Consider the following 18,298-nt stretch of genomic DNA (forward strand, 5'->3'; position numbering starts at 1 on the left):
CTGCTGTCACTAGCAAAGCCAGCTAAGACTCTCCTATCCTTACCCTTTCTTACCTTAGTCTGCACACCTGAAGTTTAGTTTTGCCATTTGAAAAGAATTATGTGTTTATAGTGCAAAAGTTTCAGTTTGCAACAAGCAAGCATCTAGGAAATAAACCAGACAGATGCATATAAAAATAAATCTATCTATCTACCTATCTATCTTCACATTGTCAATCTGCAGGTTCAAAAGAAGTTCTGCACAGATCTTCTTTACTCTTAGGTTAAACAGTGAAGCCTTCGCCATTAAAGATCTAAATCGGTTCTTTTATTTTCAGTTCTTTCCCCCCTCACCTCTAACCTGAGGAAAGTTTCAGGGCATTAGAATTTCAAGAGCAGAAGAACTCAGTGACTAAGAAGGAAGAATACCAGAAAGAGTACTATTAGAACTCAGACATGTACAATTTTCCAATCCAGAAACTGATATATGTAGCAGGAACGTGTAGCAAGAATGGCAAGACCATTTAATTACAAACAAATGAATGCAGGAACATTTACAAGTACAATTAAAAATTTATTTTTCTCTTTCTGCATTGAAGTGAGTACATGTTTACACACAATGTGACCAAAAAAAAATCATCTGGATACTAAGTTCTAATTAAGATTGCAATTGCTTTATAACCAGCGAGAATATAAATAAGCAGGGAAACAGAAGAAAGGAAAAACACACATAACATTGCCTGGTATATCACCCAGTGCCTCTGGTTTTACTCATCCCCAAAACCTCACCTACAGGACACTTTTGGCAAAAGTCCCTGAACATTCTGTTCCCCCCAAACATTCAGTACAGTTTAAAAAACAGGTTCAGTGGCACTTCAACATGATTTCAGTAACGTTTGAGATACAGTGCACCCAACACTGCATGCAATTCACTTCGCTGTAAGGCTGACTTAGACATAAGGCAAACATTACCTTAGCTCTCAAATAGTCCATGATTAGACACCCTTAGTACACATACCCCTCGTAAATGCAGAGATGCCTTGATTCCCTTCATTGCTTTTCCTTCTGATCAAGAAAGCAATTCAGGGAGATGGTGTGCTATACTAAACACAAACTGCAAGGCATTAAAATGTTAAAACAAACAACAATGAATAAAAATAAACTATATTCACATATTCAAAACTTATTTCCATCTCTTAAATAATTTTATCTGCAATTACAAAATACATACACTTAAATAGCTTTTTAAGAAATAATAGTCTAAGATATCACAGATGATAATTTGCTTTTGATAATCTAACTGCCCTATCTCTGGCAAAAAGATAAACCTGGACAGTGTTACTACCTAGAATGTTTTCCTATTTTAATAAATTTTCTTAAATATACAGTAACTTCTCTTCAACTATTCTGACAGATAGTGCAAATAAAGACATTCTTTGGGTCACGATTTTAAAATATTACCACCAACGCTATCCTCAATTTAATATTGTTTTAGTAAATAAGTAAGAAAATATTTTAAGTGTACACATCTTCTAACATCTGTTAAGCAACACATTTTCCTCAGTTACCTTGGCTTAATGCAGATCACAAAAAATGAATAAACTACAGTATTGCTCACCTATCCAAAAGATATGTTATATTCATACTTAAATAAATATATTTAGAAACCTACCTATAAGCTTCCCATTGCTTTCCACATATTGTTATTATCCAACGGCCTACTACATCAAATCATATCAAAATATCTTTAGAGACAACAAAGATCACTTCAGAAGCACTGCTCAAAGGCAATGAAATAATGCTTTGAGAACCTAAGCACATGTTAGGCCTACACAGATCCAAGCATGTTGTAGAATACAATAGTTTATGCTTGCTTTAGAGTCAACTACTGCTTTGCCCTAGCCAGAGACAAAAGCTTATCTTAAATATGATCCATCAATGGCGCAGCAACACAAAGCGGCCCTGTTTGCTATCTGGTGTTGCTTGCTGGCTTTGCACGTTTGTTTGAAGTCACTGGCACCTGCTGGTTAGTTCCATTAGTGGTATTGGTTGCTGAGCCATTCACAACGATGTAATCAACCTTGTTCTCCAGTTTCACCAGGCGCTGTAAGATGTCATCCAGAAGAACAGCAATTGTTCTCTTAAGATCAGCTGAAGATAATGGAAAAAACAAATTACAGCCTGTTATTTACTCTGTGTGGAAAAGAACTGCCATTTCAACACATTCACATCTTAAGAGTTGCTATTCTTCCTAGCATACTTTTTGGAAAGGAGTGCAGATTGATCAAGAAGTACAGAATAAAACAGCTGCTTGGATTTTCTTTAATAACATTCCTTTGTTATTTTAGGGAAGGGAGATACCACCATAACAGGGAACTGTGAAGGCAGCTAATTAAATATTAGAGTATAAGAGCAAAAAAAGAGTTGGAACACTAGAAGTGGCTATTCAAAGGTATTATTTCAAATTTCATCCAGATAGCAGCATTGGAATACTCAGTCATGTCATCTTTTTAACCTTGGATGCAAGAGAATACATCTATATAACTTCCACCACAAATGACAGATTTAGCCCACAGAAAAGCTGTTATTAAAAGGTATCTTATTGTTTCTTACACAAGCTATAAAGCAAGGGTAAAAAAATCCATTTACATCTTTATTGACTGAAAAATAAGAGAAAAGATGGTAAAAAAAAAAATTCTCATGATCTGGAACAAAAAAACAGTAACATCTTTAAATAAAAAAAGATCTTTTTACACTGTTGAAAATCACCATCTTCTTTCAGATTTGAAAGACATTAACAAACTTACCAGGTTTAACAAGCTGTTAAGATTCCTCTTACACCTGAAGAAATCTACAAACTCTGTTTCTACCTGCTGCCCTCTAATCAGTTAACTAAGCAGAAAGATTGGGGAGAAAGATCACAGGCATCAAAGTGAAAAAACAGGAGTAAACCAGATAAAATTAAAAATTAGTAGTAAATTGAATTTCAAAAAAAGAAGTACCTCCCTCTAAAATTAACTAGTTCTTGTTTAGTAATGTTAACTTTGAAAAAAAAAATTGCTAAACAACTCAAGCCAGAGCAGGGTCTGGGTCATGTACAGAGGGTGGGTCAGGTACTCTGTAGTATCATTTTGTGCTCAACAATCTGATGGAGGGAATTGTCAAGTTTTAATTCTGATGATCAGCAGGTAGATCAAGAGATGACTTAAGTTCATATTAAACTTCAGACAAAACCACTGAAGACAAGTCTCATTTGGAAATAAGCTGTAAGACTTATAGAGCAGGAGAAAGCTGCTGTGCACAAGGATTTTTTTGGTTTTTTTAAATGACAGAAAATCTTAATTACACAGTAAAGGAAGCAAGTCCTTGATGACAAAAAAAAGGTGGGACAAGAAAACAGGGAAGAAAAGAGAAGGCAGTCTCTTACTGTGATAAAAATTAATTTTAGAATGAAAGGATTAAAGGTTTAAACACTTTTTAGTCTCCTATTCCTCTTGGGTTGTTCCTGCACATCTTGTCATCACAGACTTGCTTCCTTCTTCCTTTGCAGCAGAAAAAAGACTTCAGACACATTTTTGCTACTTGCACTCTTACCAAAGGCCTACAAAGGGCATCCTACAACAGGCAGAGCCATTTAAGGAATCTTAAGGGGATCAAAGTTCATTACTATACATCTTTTGAGATACTATTTTAAAAAATAAACAATTTTAGTTATCTTTTCAATATTTCAGAAGATAGTAAACACTGGCAACCTATTTATCAAGTTTGGTACATATTCACAAGACAGAAAACTCAAGAGATATGATGCATCAAGTATTATAGCTCACAAGACAAGGGACATTGTCTCTTATGGCTACTTCTAAAACAAGGAGAGATTCTGCCAAATTCATAATTGCCTTGCAGTCTCCAGACTACAAACTCAACTATTATCTTTCTTTTTCATTGCTTTTTCAAGGAGAAGAAAATTCAATAAATAAAAGCAGGAAGTTAGCAATGAGGTACTAGAAGAATCTGGAACGTTGAAGTGACTTAATATAAAACTTTGTTCCTGTATCAAGCATATGCTTATTCCTCAACGGCTGATTATTCAGAAAAAGACAAATCTGCTGTAACGTCTGTAAGTAACTGTATTCATGTACCTGAAGAGATCTAAAAAAAATCCTGGAAAGCAAAAATTTCGTGTATGAAGCTTGATTTTGCAACTCATCTTAATCTTCAATTTCATTGAATAAACCAAAATCAAATCAGTTAATACAGAGAAGTTTTTTTCTGCTGAAGAGCATACAGCATTTTAAAAAAAAGAAAATATATAACTTTACAGTTTTCAGAAAAAGAATATATTCTAGTATGGCTATTTTCCTCTTACCATATCCTGACACAGAGGCTCCACCACCACCATTCATCAGGTTTTTATTTTCTTCTGCCAGTGCTTTGACATATCTTTTACTGAGGTCTAATATTTGTCCACGCAACTCAGCACTGCTTTGGCGTCTCGGATACTGAAAAGTGTAGCGTAGCAACATCAACCCCCAAATGATTCCAAAGATTAGTAAAAACATACTCAGCTTCTGGGACATATTTTTTCTTGAAAATGTTAGAAACATTTTTGATGAAGGCCACAGGCACGTCCTAATCTCAAGAAAAGTAACTCAATTTGGCTTTGTGTAATTATACTACATATTAAACAAAAATAACATTTCTATGAAGTGAAAAATCTTCTGGCTTGATCATCTTGAATATATCTTCTCATGTTTTAGCTGTTCTTGATTCCTGAAATTTGTAAAGTAACACTTGGTTATTCAAAACTGCTACAGTTGTTGAGATCAAGAACAAATATCAGTTTCCAAATACGGTATTATTGAATCATCTAGCAAAGTTTATCTATCTTCTTAGACGTTCAGTTATACTTCCTTCTCACCTGTTATTTACAGGGTTTCCTCTTCCTATTTTTACCAATTTTTATTCTCCAAAAATCAAAACTTCTGTGCTTCAACAAAACACCACAAGTATTTTAAATATTGGACTTTAAACTGACATTAAGCTCAAATGCATTTGAAAGAAGATGCAGTATCTAGAAGAAACCTGTATAACATTTCTGCACAACATTGTGATGAGCTATACACATACATCTAGACACGAGATCTTGTGAAATTATTCACTTGATTCTTATTCTTCACTTTGAAGTACAGCGCAAGTGTGAACAGACAACACATGGAATAATGGTTGGCTAGTTCAAAGCTTCCTCTCCAGGCTTTGTACACCATTAAGGTTTTCTATTTGTTGTGGTGCCTTATTATTGAATAAAGAGATAAAACCAAACTAAATTGGCACATTGCAATTCATTCAGCATTTTACTTCAACTTTAAAAAATGTCTTACCATAGTACCCAGTTCTGATCCTTCAATAGATGAAGGCTTCAGGAGGAAAGCAAATGGTAGGAAAGCTTCATCAGTTAAATAACAAATTTTCAGACAGTTGGAAGCAGTTTGAGCCACACATTTTCAGGGATATCTGTATTGGGGAAAAAAAAAACAAAAAAAAAACCAAAAAGTGAAGATCTCTTCATTTACTTTTGGAGTAGTTGCAGTCGAAGGCTTCAAGCTACGTGCTTTTAAAACAGAACTACATTTTCAAACCTAACTTCAAGCAATTGTTAGGGAAGAACATAGAATTACGCTCCATTTTATTATGAATGCATGTACTTGAATGCCCAGTAACTGACTTCAACATACTTTTAAAAGAAAGCTTGGTAAGAATCTCATGAGCATCTCCTTCTTCTTGTGTTATAAGACAGTAATAACAGATGTTCCAGATTCATCATACATGTACATGCACATATATTTACACAGGCATCATTCTCTTACTAATTTTTACCCCTCAAACAGATCCCACATTTTTAGACTCTTTCCATGTGCAGACCTCATATTTCTCATTTTTCATCCATCTCTGACACTGCTCCAATTATTCAATACTTTCTTAAAAGAGAATTTCTATTATTTAACATGGTCCAGATAAAGCCACTCATTTGACACAATAGTTACATTTTTTCTCACTATTCCCAGTTCTTCCCCCCATACTACCCGACACAAGCACTTTTTGGACTGAAATTACGCATGTAATAGAGTTCCTCACCAGACTTTCTGTAGTGGCACTTACACCTCAGTTTGTACCAGAATATTGAGACCGAGTTTCTTGTGGTGTTGAGCTCTCATCTAACCTTAACTCTGCCTCCATGGCACTTTTCATCCCCTCCACTGACCAGTTCCATCAGCCCTGTGCCGACACCCCGCTGTCTGCTGCCAACACAAGTGTCACCGCCAGCAGGGCGCCGAGCGCTGCTTGTCGCTCACCCTTCACTCTTCAGATAATACTCTCAACAGGCGAGCCAGCGTGCCTGATTCAAGTGGAAAATTTTTGAAGTGCTCAAAAATCAACATGCATATCTAAATAATCCTGAAAATTATTAACTCAAGGCAAGGGCAACATCAGGACTTGGACACCAAAGCTGCCGTACAGTAACAACCAGTTGTGTGTGAAATGTCACAGCCACTGCCAGTATAAACTGACTGCTGGGTGCACCAGTGCAAGTGGCAATCCTAACTCAATGAATGAGGAACAGCTCACCCTCCACCATGGGGTGTGACTGTGCACAAGGACAGACAGCCAACACGCAGTAATTTGAACTCCCCCGTGTGGTATTTTTGGGTCCTCCATTGTGGGGAGGAAAGATGAATCTGACTCCATGTTCTTAGAAGGCTAATTTATTATTTTATGTTACTATATTATATTAAAGAATACTAAAACTATACTAAAGAATAGAGAAAGGATACAGATGGAAGGCTTAACAAGATACTAACTAAAAACTCAAGACTGCTTCCAGAGTCCCAGCATGGTCAGACAGTGATTGGTCATTAAGTAAAAACAATTCACATATTGGATAAACAATCTCCAACCACATTCCAAAGCAGCTAAACAGGGAGAAGCAAATGAGATAATATTGTTTTCATTTTTCTCTGAGGCTTCTCAGCTTCCCAGGAGAAGAAATCCTGGTGAAGGGATTTTTCAGAAAATATGATGGTGACACCACTGTAAATGCAGTGGGATGTACTTTGTTCAAGGAATGTGCTTAATCCCCCTAAAACTGGTTTTAAGATACTAATTTGTCTTAAGCACATAAAATAAGCGGGAAAAGAATAAAAATTTACATTCCATAGCATGAATATCTGGAATTGTGTAGCTTAAGATTTCCTGAAACAGATCTTCCCAAAACATGCACTAACCAAAACTTCTTTTCCCTAGCTCTTTGCCAAATCCACAGCTCTGCACTCAGACTTTTACAAATAAAGTGCACCCACATCATTATGTATCTAGGTAATCTCTGAACAGTATCAAAAATGATGGAAAACATTATGAGGTCCAGGAGAAGAGTATTCATGTGATGGCTCAGAAGACCAAACTATCTCTCAAGAAGACACCATAAGTTTCAAATCCCATTCCCAGAAGTCTCTACTTCTTCTATTAAAAAAAAAAGTCTGAAAAGAACAGATAACTCTTGCAAAACTTAAATTGAGTTCAACTCTCCACAGATCTCCAGCCATATCTCATCCTGAAGCATTTAGACAATATCACTACAGTCCTTTGGAGTACGAATAACTCTGCCATCACACTGTAAATAAGACCACAAGCCAGGATAAGAGGTCTAGCCAAGAGGAACAGATTGAATAAACTCCTGCCAAGCAGCAGCAGGAATTGCAGACTGGGCCATCACCATGCATATCTGATTCACAGTGCACACACTGACTACTGAAACTAATGGAAATTAAGGACTTCACCTGCTGGGAAATTGCATAACACCCATATACTGACATAAGGCAAAGGAACTCAGAGCAAGGTTTACCAAAATGAAGGGAACGATTCGTACTTGCCACTTTTCCTACAAATTTTTAAAGGCCATCCAACTCTTCATGAATCCCAGTGTAATCTCAAAGTGAAGATTTGGTCTCCTCTCTCCCCCTGAAGTGCATGCACTTCTAGTGACTCATAAGACACTCCCTGCAACACCCTTGGGGTAAAAAAAAAAAAAAAAAGTAAGCTTATGCCCAAATGATTTGGAAGTAGGAAAAAAAGAGCATCGGAGCAGCAGGTGCACATATGAGGAAAGAAACGGCACAGTAAGATGGATGGACTAGAATACTCCTGTACCTCTTGTTGCCCTGAAGGGTCAGCACTTCTCTACAAGAACTTTATAGTTTCAACCAAACTTGGGCTCAGAATGGACCTTTGTTTTCAATAACTTAAGAGGTAGCATCCCAAAAGAAAACAGCACACATGAAAGAAACAAAGTGTACTTTGTGATCTTTATTCTCCCTCATTCTCTCAAACCACACAATATGCTGGATTGGAAATCCTCCCTGAGCAGGAAAAAAAGGAAGCTGAGACTTCCTTCTTCACACTGATTTATCCTGGTTAGAAATGCTGGCATACCACTCTTCTAACCACAGCAGAGGGACTTTTGTGGCAAAGGGAAAGCACTGCAGAGAGCAACAGGAAAAAAGGATGTATCAGAGCTACACCTTGTTGCAATTCCTACCATCTCTAATCACGGAGACTGAGACAAAATGCAAACAACCATGAACGTAAAGCAGTACAACCAGAACAAAATTTGAAAATCTGAAGAGGGAAAGAAAAGAAACAAAACCCCAAAACAAAACAAACCCAAATCAAACAAAACCCCTGAGCTGACTGCAGGCAAAATGGCAATCCAAGAATCCATGAAGAAAAGAATGTCTTCCAGATAATTCTTTCAATTAGCAGCCTAGAGTAACCGATTCAAGTGCCATTTTCTCAAGTACTTTAAAAATCAGCTAGCACTTTAAATCAGCATGCATATTTAAATTATTCTGAAAGTTACAAGCCCAAGCCAGGAGCAACACTAGAACTTGGAGCTACAACCAACTCCTGAATGAGGATCTGACACTAGGTCTGCCTTTCACAGACATATAAACAGCTTGGTTTTCTTCACTGTTGATTGTCTAAGAAAAGTACTGCCAAAACCTACCAATGCGGATACAACTTTGTCCAGCGGTACCACAACACTGACATCCATCTGGCAACAAAACAATGAACTAAGACACTCATCCACTCCAAAATAAAATCATGTCTCTATCCTGTATACTTGTATTTCAAAATCAGTCATATATAAAGTATATTATTGACTACATGAAACAAAAGGAGCAAAGATAAAAAAAGAGCTACTGAAAATGTATTACATGTTCCATAATATAGAAAAGTTATACTTAACTAGCATCAGACTTCAGTTTGAATGCTGACCCTTCTCCACGGAAACTAGCCCATACTTTCAAAATTCTTCTTGAATTTTGTTGCCAAGTTCTCCTCTTTACTCATTCCCAGAAAAACCAAGAGATTATATTAACATACAACACAAAAATTGAGCGGTCTATAATGCAAAGGAATGCCTCGTGCATGCTGTGAAACAACCTCAAGTTATCAGGAAAACAAGGCATACCTAAATCCTTAAAAGCTTATTTCACCTTACAGCACTGCCACTTCTGCCAGTCAATCGGCCCATGAAAGACTGGCACATATTCATCATCATTTTTCTAGCCTGCCCAAGAGACTCCAACCTTCCTAAACCACTAGAAGTGGTAGCAGGGCAAATTTAAACCTGTCCTGCAGAGATGATTTGTGTACCTTCGAGTTTTGAAAAATATACAGGACAGATGACGGTAATTATTTGTAAGAGAAAAAGAAAGCAGCAGGTCCATCAGGCATTTTTGGTAGCTATTAATAAGCAGTTTGCAGATACAAAGAATACAGAAAACCAAAGCCTGAGAGAAACCCACTTGATTCAAAGATCAAAAATACTTTCAAGAATAAAGTGAAGAAAAATGCAATGAAAAGAATATTGTTAAGATACAGTACAATAAAGTCACTTCTTTGGTCAAATATTTTGAAAGAGAGAATCTCAAATACTAAGGCAGCAGCTCCTCAGTGATAATCTAGAGACCTGGTCTCTACTGCACTCATGTATTAGGAAGGCAGACCTGATAAGTGGGAATTTTACTCCATCTATTACTTACTATCACAATATTTATCAGTTCCTCACTTTCAAATGATGATAACAACATGACACTGCATTCAAGAGCAGGTCTGGTTATGCAACCAGATAAACTGCATAAAAAGAAGATCAAGACAGAGCTTAAAAAAAAAAAAAAAGCCATACACAGTCCTTGAAGCATACATTCAATTAAAGAGTAAGTGGAAAAAATCTTGCAATATAGCAGACAGAAATCAGGGAGTACAAATAAAAGCTGACATTAATAATAACTATAAAATAATTATACAGTAAAAATTTGGAGTGCATTACTGTCTCAGTGGAAGTACAGAAAGTTTATGAAATTGTTAACAATTTTTAATTACCATAGTAAAATTACATCTGTACAAGAAATTACTATTAAATTCATGGCAACAAACATCCCTCAGTACAGAGAGGGTACTGTATCAGTAAACAAAAAACTGCCTCTAAATATGCAGAGTGATACGTCATTGCAATAGCCAACTAGCATTTCAGGAAGATAAGAATCACTGGGCATCACAGAATACCAGGAAAAAAATTCCACAGTAGCATCAAGCTCCAATCTATTATTTTCCCCTTTTTTGCATCTATTTACAGAGTGCACAATCTGGATCATTTACCTCTGTGACATCCAAAGTATTTTGTTTTCTAATTTCCCAACAGAAAACTTTGAGCATCACTCAGCTGACAGGAATCAATCGTGCTGACCATTCTGAGAGCAGACAGGCTGGTTCTAAGTTATTTGGAAAACCCTCAGCCATTTCTGTGAAGCAATGCAAATGGGAAGTCTAAAGTATAATTGACATAGAGCAAAGCAGTACAGAACATATTGACTAGACAATTAATTGTAAAAGACTGAGATAATAAAATAAGCACCTAGAAGCCCAGGAGCTCACATGCTCAGACTTTTTGGAATGCCAAAAATGATGTTTGTATTCTGGTAATTTGCAGTCGTAGATGGCTGTTGGTTTGGCAGTAGGTGAAAAATCTACATGAGTGCAACTGGCAAACAGGCGCCCAGAGAAGTGAAGTGTTTACACAGAGCCCTGATTAAAACTGGTGTGTAAGGAAGAACCACATTCCTCATATTTTTATGAGTACACAAGTTCTCGAGAAGAGGCCATTGAGACTTCTGTCCTGTACTGGCACATCCATACTGGTGACTGTCCTTTGGTTCCCAGGTTCATTAATCAGGTTCACTCAGACAGCTGCACAGTGCCATAAGGGAGCAGGATATTCCACTTGGAACCAACCATTAACAGCAATGCCAGTTCCCAGACAAGTGAAACCACATTTAGCTGTCTTTTGATAAAATTTACTCTCAGGACTTCAAGTATTCTTATTATTGCTGCTGTAAAATTTGGTCAACAGAAAAATATCACAGTGGAGAGGGAAAAGAGGATCTGTACTGACAAAACATCAGTAATAACACAGCCCACCAAACCTGATGAAACTCAAGGGTCTTTCCAGACCGCAACACAGATGAGTAGATAGAAGAGACCATTTATATTAATAGCTGCTAGACTCAAGTGAGAATATCAGTACAATAAAACATGCTGCTATCTTAAGAACAGGTAAGAAGGCATACTTCTGGGCGAAAAAAGGCTACCCTGTCACTATGAAGGCTGCTGGGCTGTAGGTTTCAGCAGTTCAGTACCACTTTCAGAGCATGCTGCCAAAGGAGTCTGCCTTTGTGTCTTTTCCAGAACATCTATCTTTATATTTTCTCCTACAGCATGTGTTCCTTCATTCCCTGCTTCTACATGCCAAAGACTTGCAATTACCTTGGCATACTGAAAAAAAAAAATTAAAAATCCTCTTGCCTTATTGCTAGCTGCCTCTTGGGGAACACCTTTAATAGATATTCCAAGTGAAAAAAACATGAAGCTTAAGGGAGTAGCAAAAATGGGTAACTACCAAAAATATCTACTCTTCCACAAAGAAAGAAGAAAAATCTTGTGTGCTCCTAACAGTTTCTGTCTCTCAAGGCAGCCAAAGGATATATGGCCCAACAAAAGTCACAGCTCATCAAGCAGACACAGTGCTGCTGCTGATGAGCTGCTGGGACTACCTCAAACATATCTTACACCAGGAAAGGTTTTACCTCCTACAGGCTTCTAAGAACAGCACCAATTTGTCTTGCAGATGAACTTGGAGTTGAGAGCACAAACATATTGCTTTTTACTTGAAAACCCACACAGCAAGCTAACAGTGGCTCTGGTATAAAATTATCTGAGAACCCAAACACTAGACCACCTTTTGTCAGTATTTTAGAAATACTGGAAAGCTGTTTCTATTTAAATGCATGCATTCCTATTTTAATTGCCTTTGTTTTATACTTTCTACCAATAATTATTTTCATTTTGCCTTGTGTCTAAGAAGTCTTCTCAAGTACCTTAGAGTATCTTTTTTTCTTCAACACCCTTTATTTTGCCTACTACTGCCAATGAATGCTTTTAAAATAAACCAACCATTTAAAAACAGAAATTCTTTGTTCCTTGCCTGTGGGCAGTCAGCCAAGATTCAAGATTTTGAGAGGGGAAATGGCTTGGCAAGGCTTGTGAAGAAAAGTAAAGCAAGCAGATATCAATAGGGACAGTATATCAATAGGGACAGTATGCTACACTTGCTGAACTTGCCCTCCTCCCACTGGGCCCATCTGGGCCCAAAACATTTCTACATCTCTGTATCAGATTTTTAAAAATCTGTGAAAAATAATAGTGAAAAAAAAATTTTTAAAAAAAATTCTCAGCTTAATTTTCCCTGGCACAATTTTCTCTATTTTCTCTTCATGCTTTATTGCCACCATTCAGGTCACTGTAGGACCCTTGATAAGAGTCACTTATGACAGAGCACAAGGCACTTTCTTGGCTTCTCACTTCCCAGTAACACTGCCACGATTTATTAAATTGCAGGCTACGACAAGTACCCCACAGTACTGCCTTGTGAAATTTCACAGCTGTCCTTGTATCACTCTTTCCAAAGCCCCTGAGACTCCAAATCTTCCTCCTGAGATGTTTAGCTAATTTTGACTAGTTTTACAGAGAGCCAAGCCTACAAGATAATAACTGGTAAGAGAGGGACTTTCACTGAGCGTTTAAAAGAGACCTGAAAGGAAGGCAGGTGTCATTAAAGAGAATAAAGAGGGGAGGGGGGAGACAACTAACAAAGTGACAGCTGCAATGGGGGAGAGATTGCCACTGCTCACACAGTGCACCACACAAACACTATTCCTGTAGAACTGCAACAAAAAAAGCACTTGTTCCACTGGGGAGAGAGGAAGAATTTAACTTGCCTGATTTTCTTTCAAGAAACCTGTACAATTCAAACTGCATATGAGTTTGTCCACCAAAATTATGTTTCTATGGCAATATAGACAAGGCTTTGGATTCATGCTCCTTCCCAGTAGGCTGACCCAGGTGAAGATTTCAGAAAAATAACACTGGAGGAAATATTAAAGACAAGTGATTTCTTCTACATCTTTTCCTCTACAATCTTACTTCTAGATTGAATTGTCTGCTCAATGTAACATAGTAATGGAATATGACAGACATGAGTTAACTGTAACACCTCAGTGGTGTGCACTGCAAAATACCTTATTCTTAACTTTGAGGAAAAGGTACCCACAAATTTAACTGGATTATTAATAACAGGGTAGCCTCCTATTTCTTTAGTATTACTGAAAAACCCAATTTAATTGGAATAAGTTTTACACTCCCTTATCTATGCCTCTAGTTCAGGCCCTATTTTACATGGGCAAAGTACCCATTCAGTTCTGAGCAATTCAAAATTAATCTTTTAAATTACATACACAAATGCTAATATACCTAGTTTTTGTAAAGTTTATAAAGTTTTTTTAGTAAACCATAGAAGAAAATATAAGAGGCTGTTATTAATAATGTTCAGTTGAGAAAACTCAGCTCATAAAATGGCACAAATTATAAATCACAGGTGAAAGAGGTTGTTCATAAACAAATAGCATATAAAGTACATTTTATCAGTAAACTTGTACCAGGAAAAACTGATTCATTTGAGTGACTGAGCCTCACATATTTTTGGCAACTGCTGGAAAATGGCTATTTTTGACACTTACTAGTCTTCAGATACGTTGACTACACAGCTGACAATTTTAGCTGACAGCATGCATTTATCCTACTTACAGTTAGGCAAGATGCAACAACTCCCCTTTACTATTCTTGGAAAAGGTACCAGTGATCATGAACTCCAGGGGAAATATCTTACTTCTAGTAGCTAAACAGCATCCAATCCCCAAGAAACATCACTATTTGTGATTAGCTGATACCAATGCCTCCTTCAAGGAGATAACAGCCAAAAGAAGTCTCTAAAAGCAGATACTACAAAAGCTTTAAAAAGAAAAAGCTGGGGGGTGAGGAGGAGGAGGAAAGGAAGTACCTTTATTTCCAACTGTAAAAATCTTTAGGTGAAGAACAAAAGGAACTCCAGCATAATTGTTTAATACTCTGGAGCACTTGAGTAATCTATTCAATCTATTAAACAGCTACAAATTTTAACACTTAAAGTACCAAAAAGAGGTCAGAATAACTTAGGCATTATACACCGGGGTATCTGCAGTTAAAACAGGAACAAAGATAACAATAAATTTCTACATTTGGTCTAAAACTGCAATCACACTGCTTGTGACACTACCAGAAGATGCTACTCACAATCTAATATCATCTTCATATTGTCTCCTTTCTCTGATAGTCTCATGAGAGTAAAGCAGCAATTCATGACATTTGTTCCAAAATTAACACTGTGTTACAGTCAGGACAAATCACATGCACACAAGGATGTACATCATGTTCACATTCTCAGGGCTCTCTTAAAAAGTTGCAATTCCTACAAAGATCGCTTTTCACAGTGAAAAAACACATCTGCCTCCAGTTCACTCACTGGGGGGGGGGGGGGGGGGGGGGCGACAACAAAAAAAGCCCCCAAAACAGCAACCAAGAAGAACTAGTTAACCCAATCTGAACTGTTCTAAGGAAACTCCACATCATGTCATAGCATAGAACAAAAATTATCTATGCTTGTTTTGTGGCACACAAACACAGAAATCACACTGCACTCTAGCTGTCAGTATCTTTTAGATGACAAGAGACATAAAAGGAAATTTACAGGATGCTACCATGTTAGGTTAGGGAACCGAAAAGAGAGTTTATTAATGATGAATGATTAACAGAGCTACGGAAATAAGGTAGAGATAATAGTACGTTATACATGTTTACCAAAATCGAAGGCAAGTGCAGTCAAAACATCATCAAATGTTACGAATAAAACCAATTTTATTATATTGTAAGAAGGAAGCACTGTTCTACAACTCTTGCCATCAAAAAATTCCATATATTACAATCTCCTAAAACTGAATGTTTCAAATTTTGCAGACTTCATTCAGTATTACTTTTTCCTATTTCTTCAAAAGTACCAACGAGACCAATTTCAGGGAAATATTTACCCTTTACCCGTTTGTTTTGGTTTTTTTATGCAGACCTGCTAGTGCCGGAAACATCGCTTAACCTGACATTGTTAAGGATCCTGGCTCTGCCTGAATATAATTATTTTTTCCTTCCCGTGAGTTCCATCACATCACTCTAATCACGCTTTACCTCTTCAGAAGTTATGTCCTTACAGCAGAAGGCATCGATCTTGCAGAGTCACTGCAGTCATAGCTTAGGACTGGAAGACCACTGCTAACGGCGAAGGAAACCAGAAAACCCTCGAGTGCTCCGCCGCTTCCTCCCCACCCAAGGACACTGCATCACAGCCCGGGGACACGGACCGCGGCCGAAGGAGCCCCGGCCCCAGCTCACCGCTCAGCCGCGCCCTCCCCTCGCCGGTGACACCGCCGCAGCCGCCCCGAGAGCCGCGCAGGTACCGGGACGCGCCGGGGAGGAAGACCGAAGGAAGCCGATCCCGTCCCGCAGCTCCCGAAGGAGGGGCGGACCGAGGCGGGCGCTCAGGCGCGGTGCGCACCCGCGAGTGCGGGAGAGCCGCAGCCACCCTGCGCCATCCCGGTCCCGCCCGAGCGTGCAGCCACCCCCAGCCCTTCCCCCGTGAAAGCACACACGGACGGACGGACGGACGGACGGACGGACAGACAGACAGACAGACAGACAGACGGACGGACGGACGGACGGGGCCCCCACACGCGCACACACTCTCGCCGCCCCGGCCCAATGCGCGGCTCTGGGGCCCTGCCGGGACCGGGGCGCCCCCCGCTCTACCTCCGCTCGCTGTCGCTGTCGCTGCCGCTGTCGCTGCCGCTACCGCCGCCGCCTCCTCCCGGCCCGCACCCGCGTCCGCGCGCCGCTTCCGCCCGCGCCGTGCGCCCCAAGCTCCGCCCCCGCCGCAGCGCGCGCCCCCCCGCCCGCCCGCCCGGGGCCGCGGCCGCCCCCCAGCGGCGTGAGGGAGCCGCGGCAGCGGCGTGAGGGGGCGGGCTCCGCGCCCCGCGGCTCTGCGGGGCGTTTGTCCTCATCCGTGCCCTGGGCAGCGGAGCGGGGCTGGGCACGTTTAGTCTAGAGAAAACTACAGAGGCGGCGGGGGGGGGGGTGTCTCATCAGTGCTTTTAAATATCTCAAAGGCGAGTGCTAAGAGGATGGTGCCCGAGTTTTTGGTGGTGCCCCGCGACAGGACGGCGAGCAAAGGCCCTGAATTAAAACACGAACAAGTCCTGCCTCAACATAAAGAAGTTCTTCACGTTGAGGTTGGCAAAGCGTTGGAACAGGCTGCGCAGGGAGGTCTTGGAGTCTCCCTCTCTGGAGGCATTCAAAACCCACCGGGACACACTCCTGTGTCACCCGCTCTAGGGGACCCTGCCCTGGCAGGGGGGTGGACTAGGGCATCTCCAGAGCTCCCTTCCAACCCTAACGGTTCTCTGATTGTTCGGGGCCGGCTGGTACATAAACCTCCCCCTCCCTGCCCGCCCTCACCGTGATAATCGCCTAAATAAAATTAATTGTGAGTGCAGGACTGCTCTAGAGAGTCACCCAGGCTCTTCCTGCAAGGTACTGTTTGAAGGAAGCTGGTATCAGTTAAGGAAAGGTGAACATAAGGGCAAAGTAAAGAACACGTTCGACAGCTGCGGAGTTGATAGCATTCAGAAGTACCTGTTGGTCACCTTATCTCCATCCCTTCACCGTGCGCCTCCCTCCCTCCCTCCCTTACAGCGTGCGTCAGAGGCCACATGGCATCTCCCTCCTTTTCAACCTGCATATTCTGCACGGGTTAGCTGCAGGAAAAATCGGCATTTAAATGCGATGCTGTTCTAGAAAAAGGGATGTTGATACATCAGAGGGGCCTAAACCTAAGTATACAGACAAAACTCCTGGCGGGTGCTATATCAGCTGATGAATCTGAGGTGTGCGATAAAAAATATATGACAAAACAATACCAAGCACAGTGTTTCCTTTCAGTGGCATATGAAAATGAACCTTAAAAGTGTTTATATAGTCCTTATATTTGTGGGTAATAATTCTTTTGGTATCATTTCAAGGGGTAGATAAAAGCCCAGGATTGCAGGTATGTTGCAGTGTTCTATATTTGTCAAAATAATAATAAATAAAAAAACCCCACCAGAATTAGATTGCTGCTGCAATGTTATTTCATTCCTCTCCTGCCAATCATTATCTGTAGACGGTCCTTTCGAATTTAATTTGCATAGCTATTGCTCTGTCCTTTTCAAATGTGTTAAAAATTTCCTCTCCTAATATGTTTAAACTGTTAAATTGTAATGGCTAGAGAACAGCACACTAATCAATATGCTCTAAGATTAGCATAGCTCCTTGCTTAACTAGTTAATCCTATAATCTGTATGTGCAGATAAGAATACATGCAAATTTATACTTGCTTTACTGCCACTATTTTTCCCTCTTCCTGATCCCTTACCAGTTGTTTATACCCTTTCCCTTTAGGGAATGGGCCTATCTTTCCCCACAAAGTGTGTTTTTTTCCAAAATCGTGAATACTCTATACTTACTACTGCATTAAAGGTAACACTGTATTAAACCAGTGTATTAATCTTTCTTGAAAAACCTCTATAATGCATGCTTGAAGAACACGTAATTATGTCATGTTAGTGTATTCTTTAGGCCACCTCTAGATGTTTTCTGTGTTCAAACCACCTTCCATTTAGGAGAGACACTCCCAAAGATGCAGACCAACCTTGAAGTCTTACTAATAAATAGTGACAACTGAAATATAATAT

General features: G+C 39.4%; 1 protein-coding gene across 1 annotated transcript; it reads right to left on the minus strand.

Moving 5' to 3' along the window:
* Window positions 1-562: 562 nt before the first annotated feature.
* Window positions 563-16,427, minus strand: CCDC126 (coiled-coil domain containing 126). Its single transcript, XM_084213490.1, has 4 exons — window positions 16,320-16,427; window positions 5,357-5,489; window positions 4,345-4,748; window positions 563-2,129 (listed from the first exon to the last, which is right to left on the minus strand). Exons 3-4 carry the CDS (start codon window positions 4,580-4,582, stop codon window positions 1,948-1,950), a joined length of 420 nt encoding a protein of 139 aa, XP_084069616.1. The 5' UTR covers window positions 4,583-4,748; window positions 5,357-5,489; window positions 16,320-16,427; the 3' UTR covers window positions 563-1,947.
* Between the last annotated feature and the right edge of the window lie 1,871 nt (window positions 16,428-18,298).

This window comes from Fringilla coelebs, assembly GCF_963513975.1.
Source record: "Fringilla coelebs genome assembly, chromosome: 1".
Taxonomy (NCBI): Eukaryota; Metazoa; Chordata; class Aves; order Passeriformes; family Fringillidae; genus Fringilla; species Fringilla coelebs.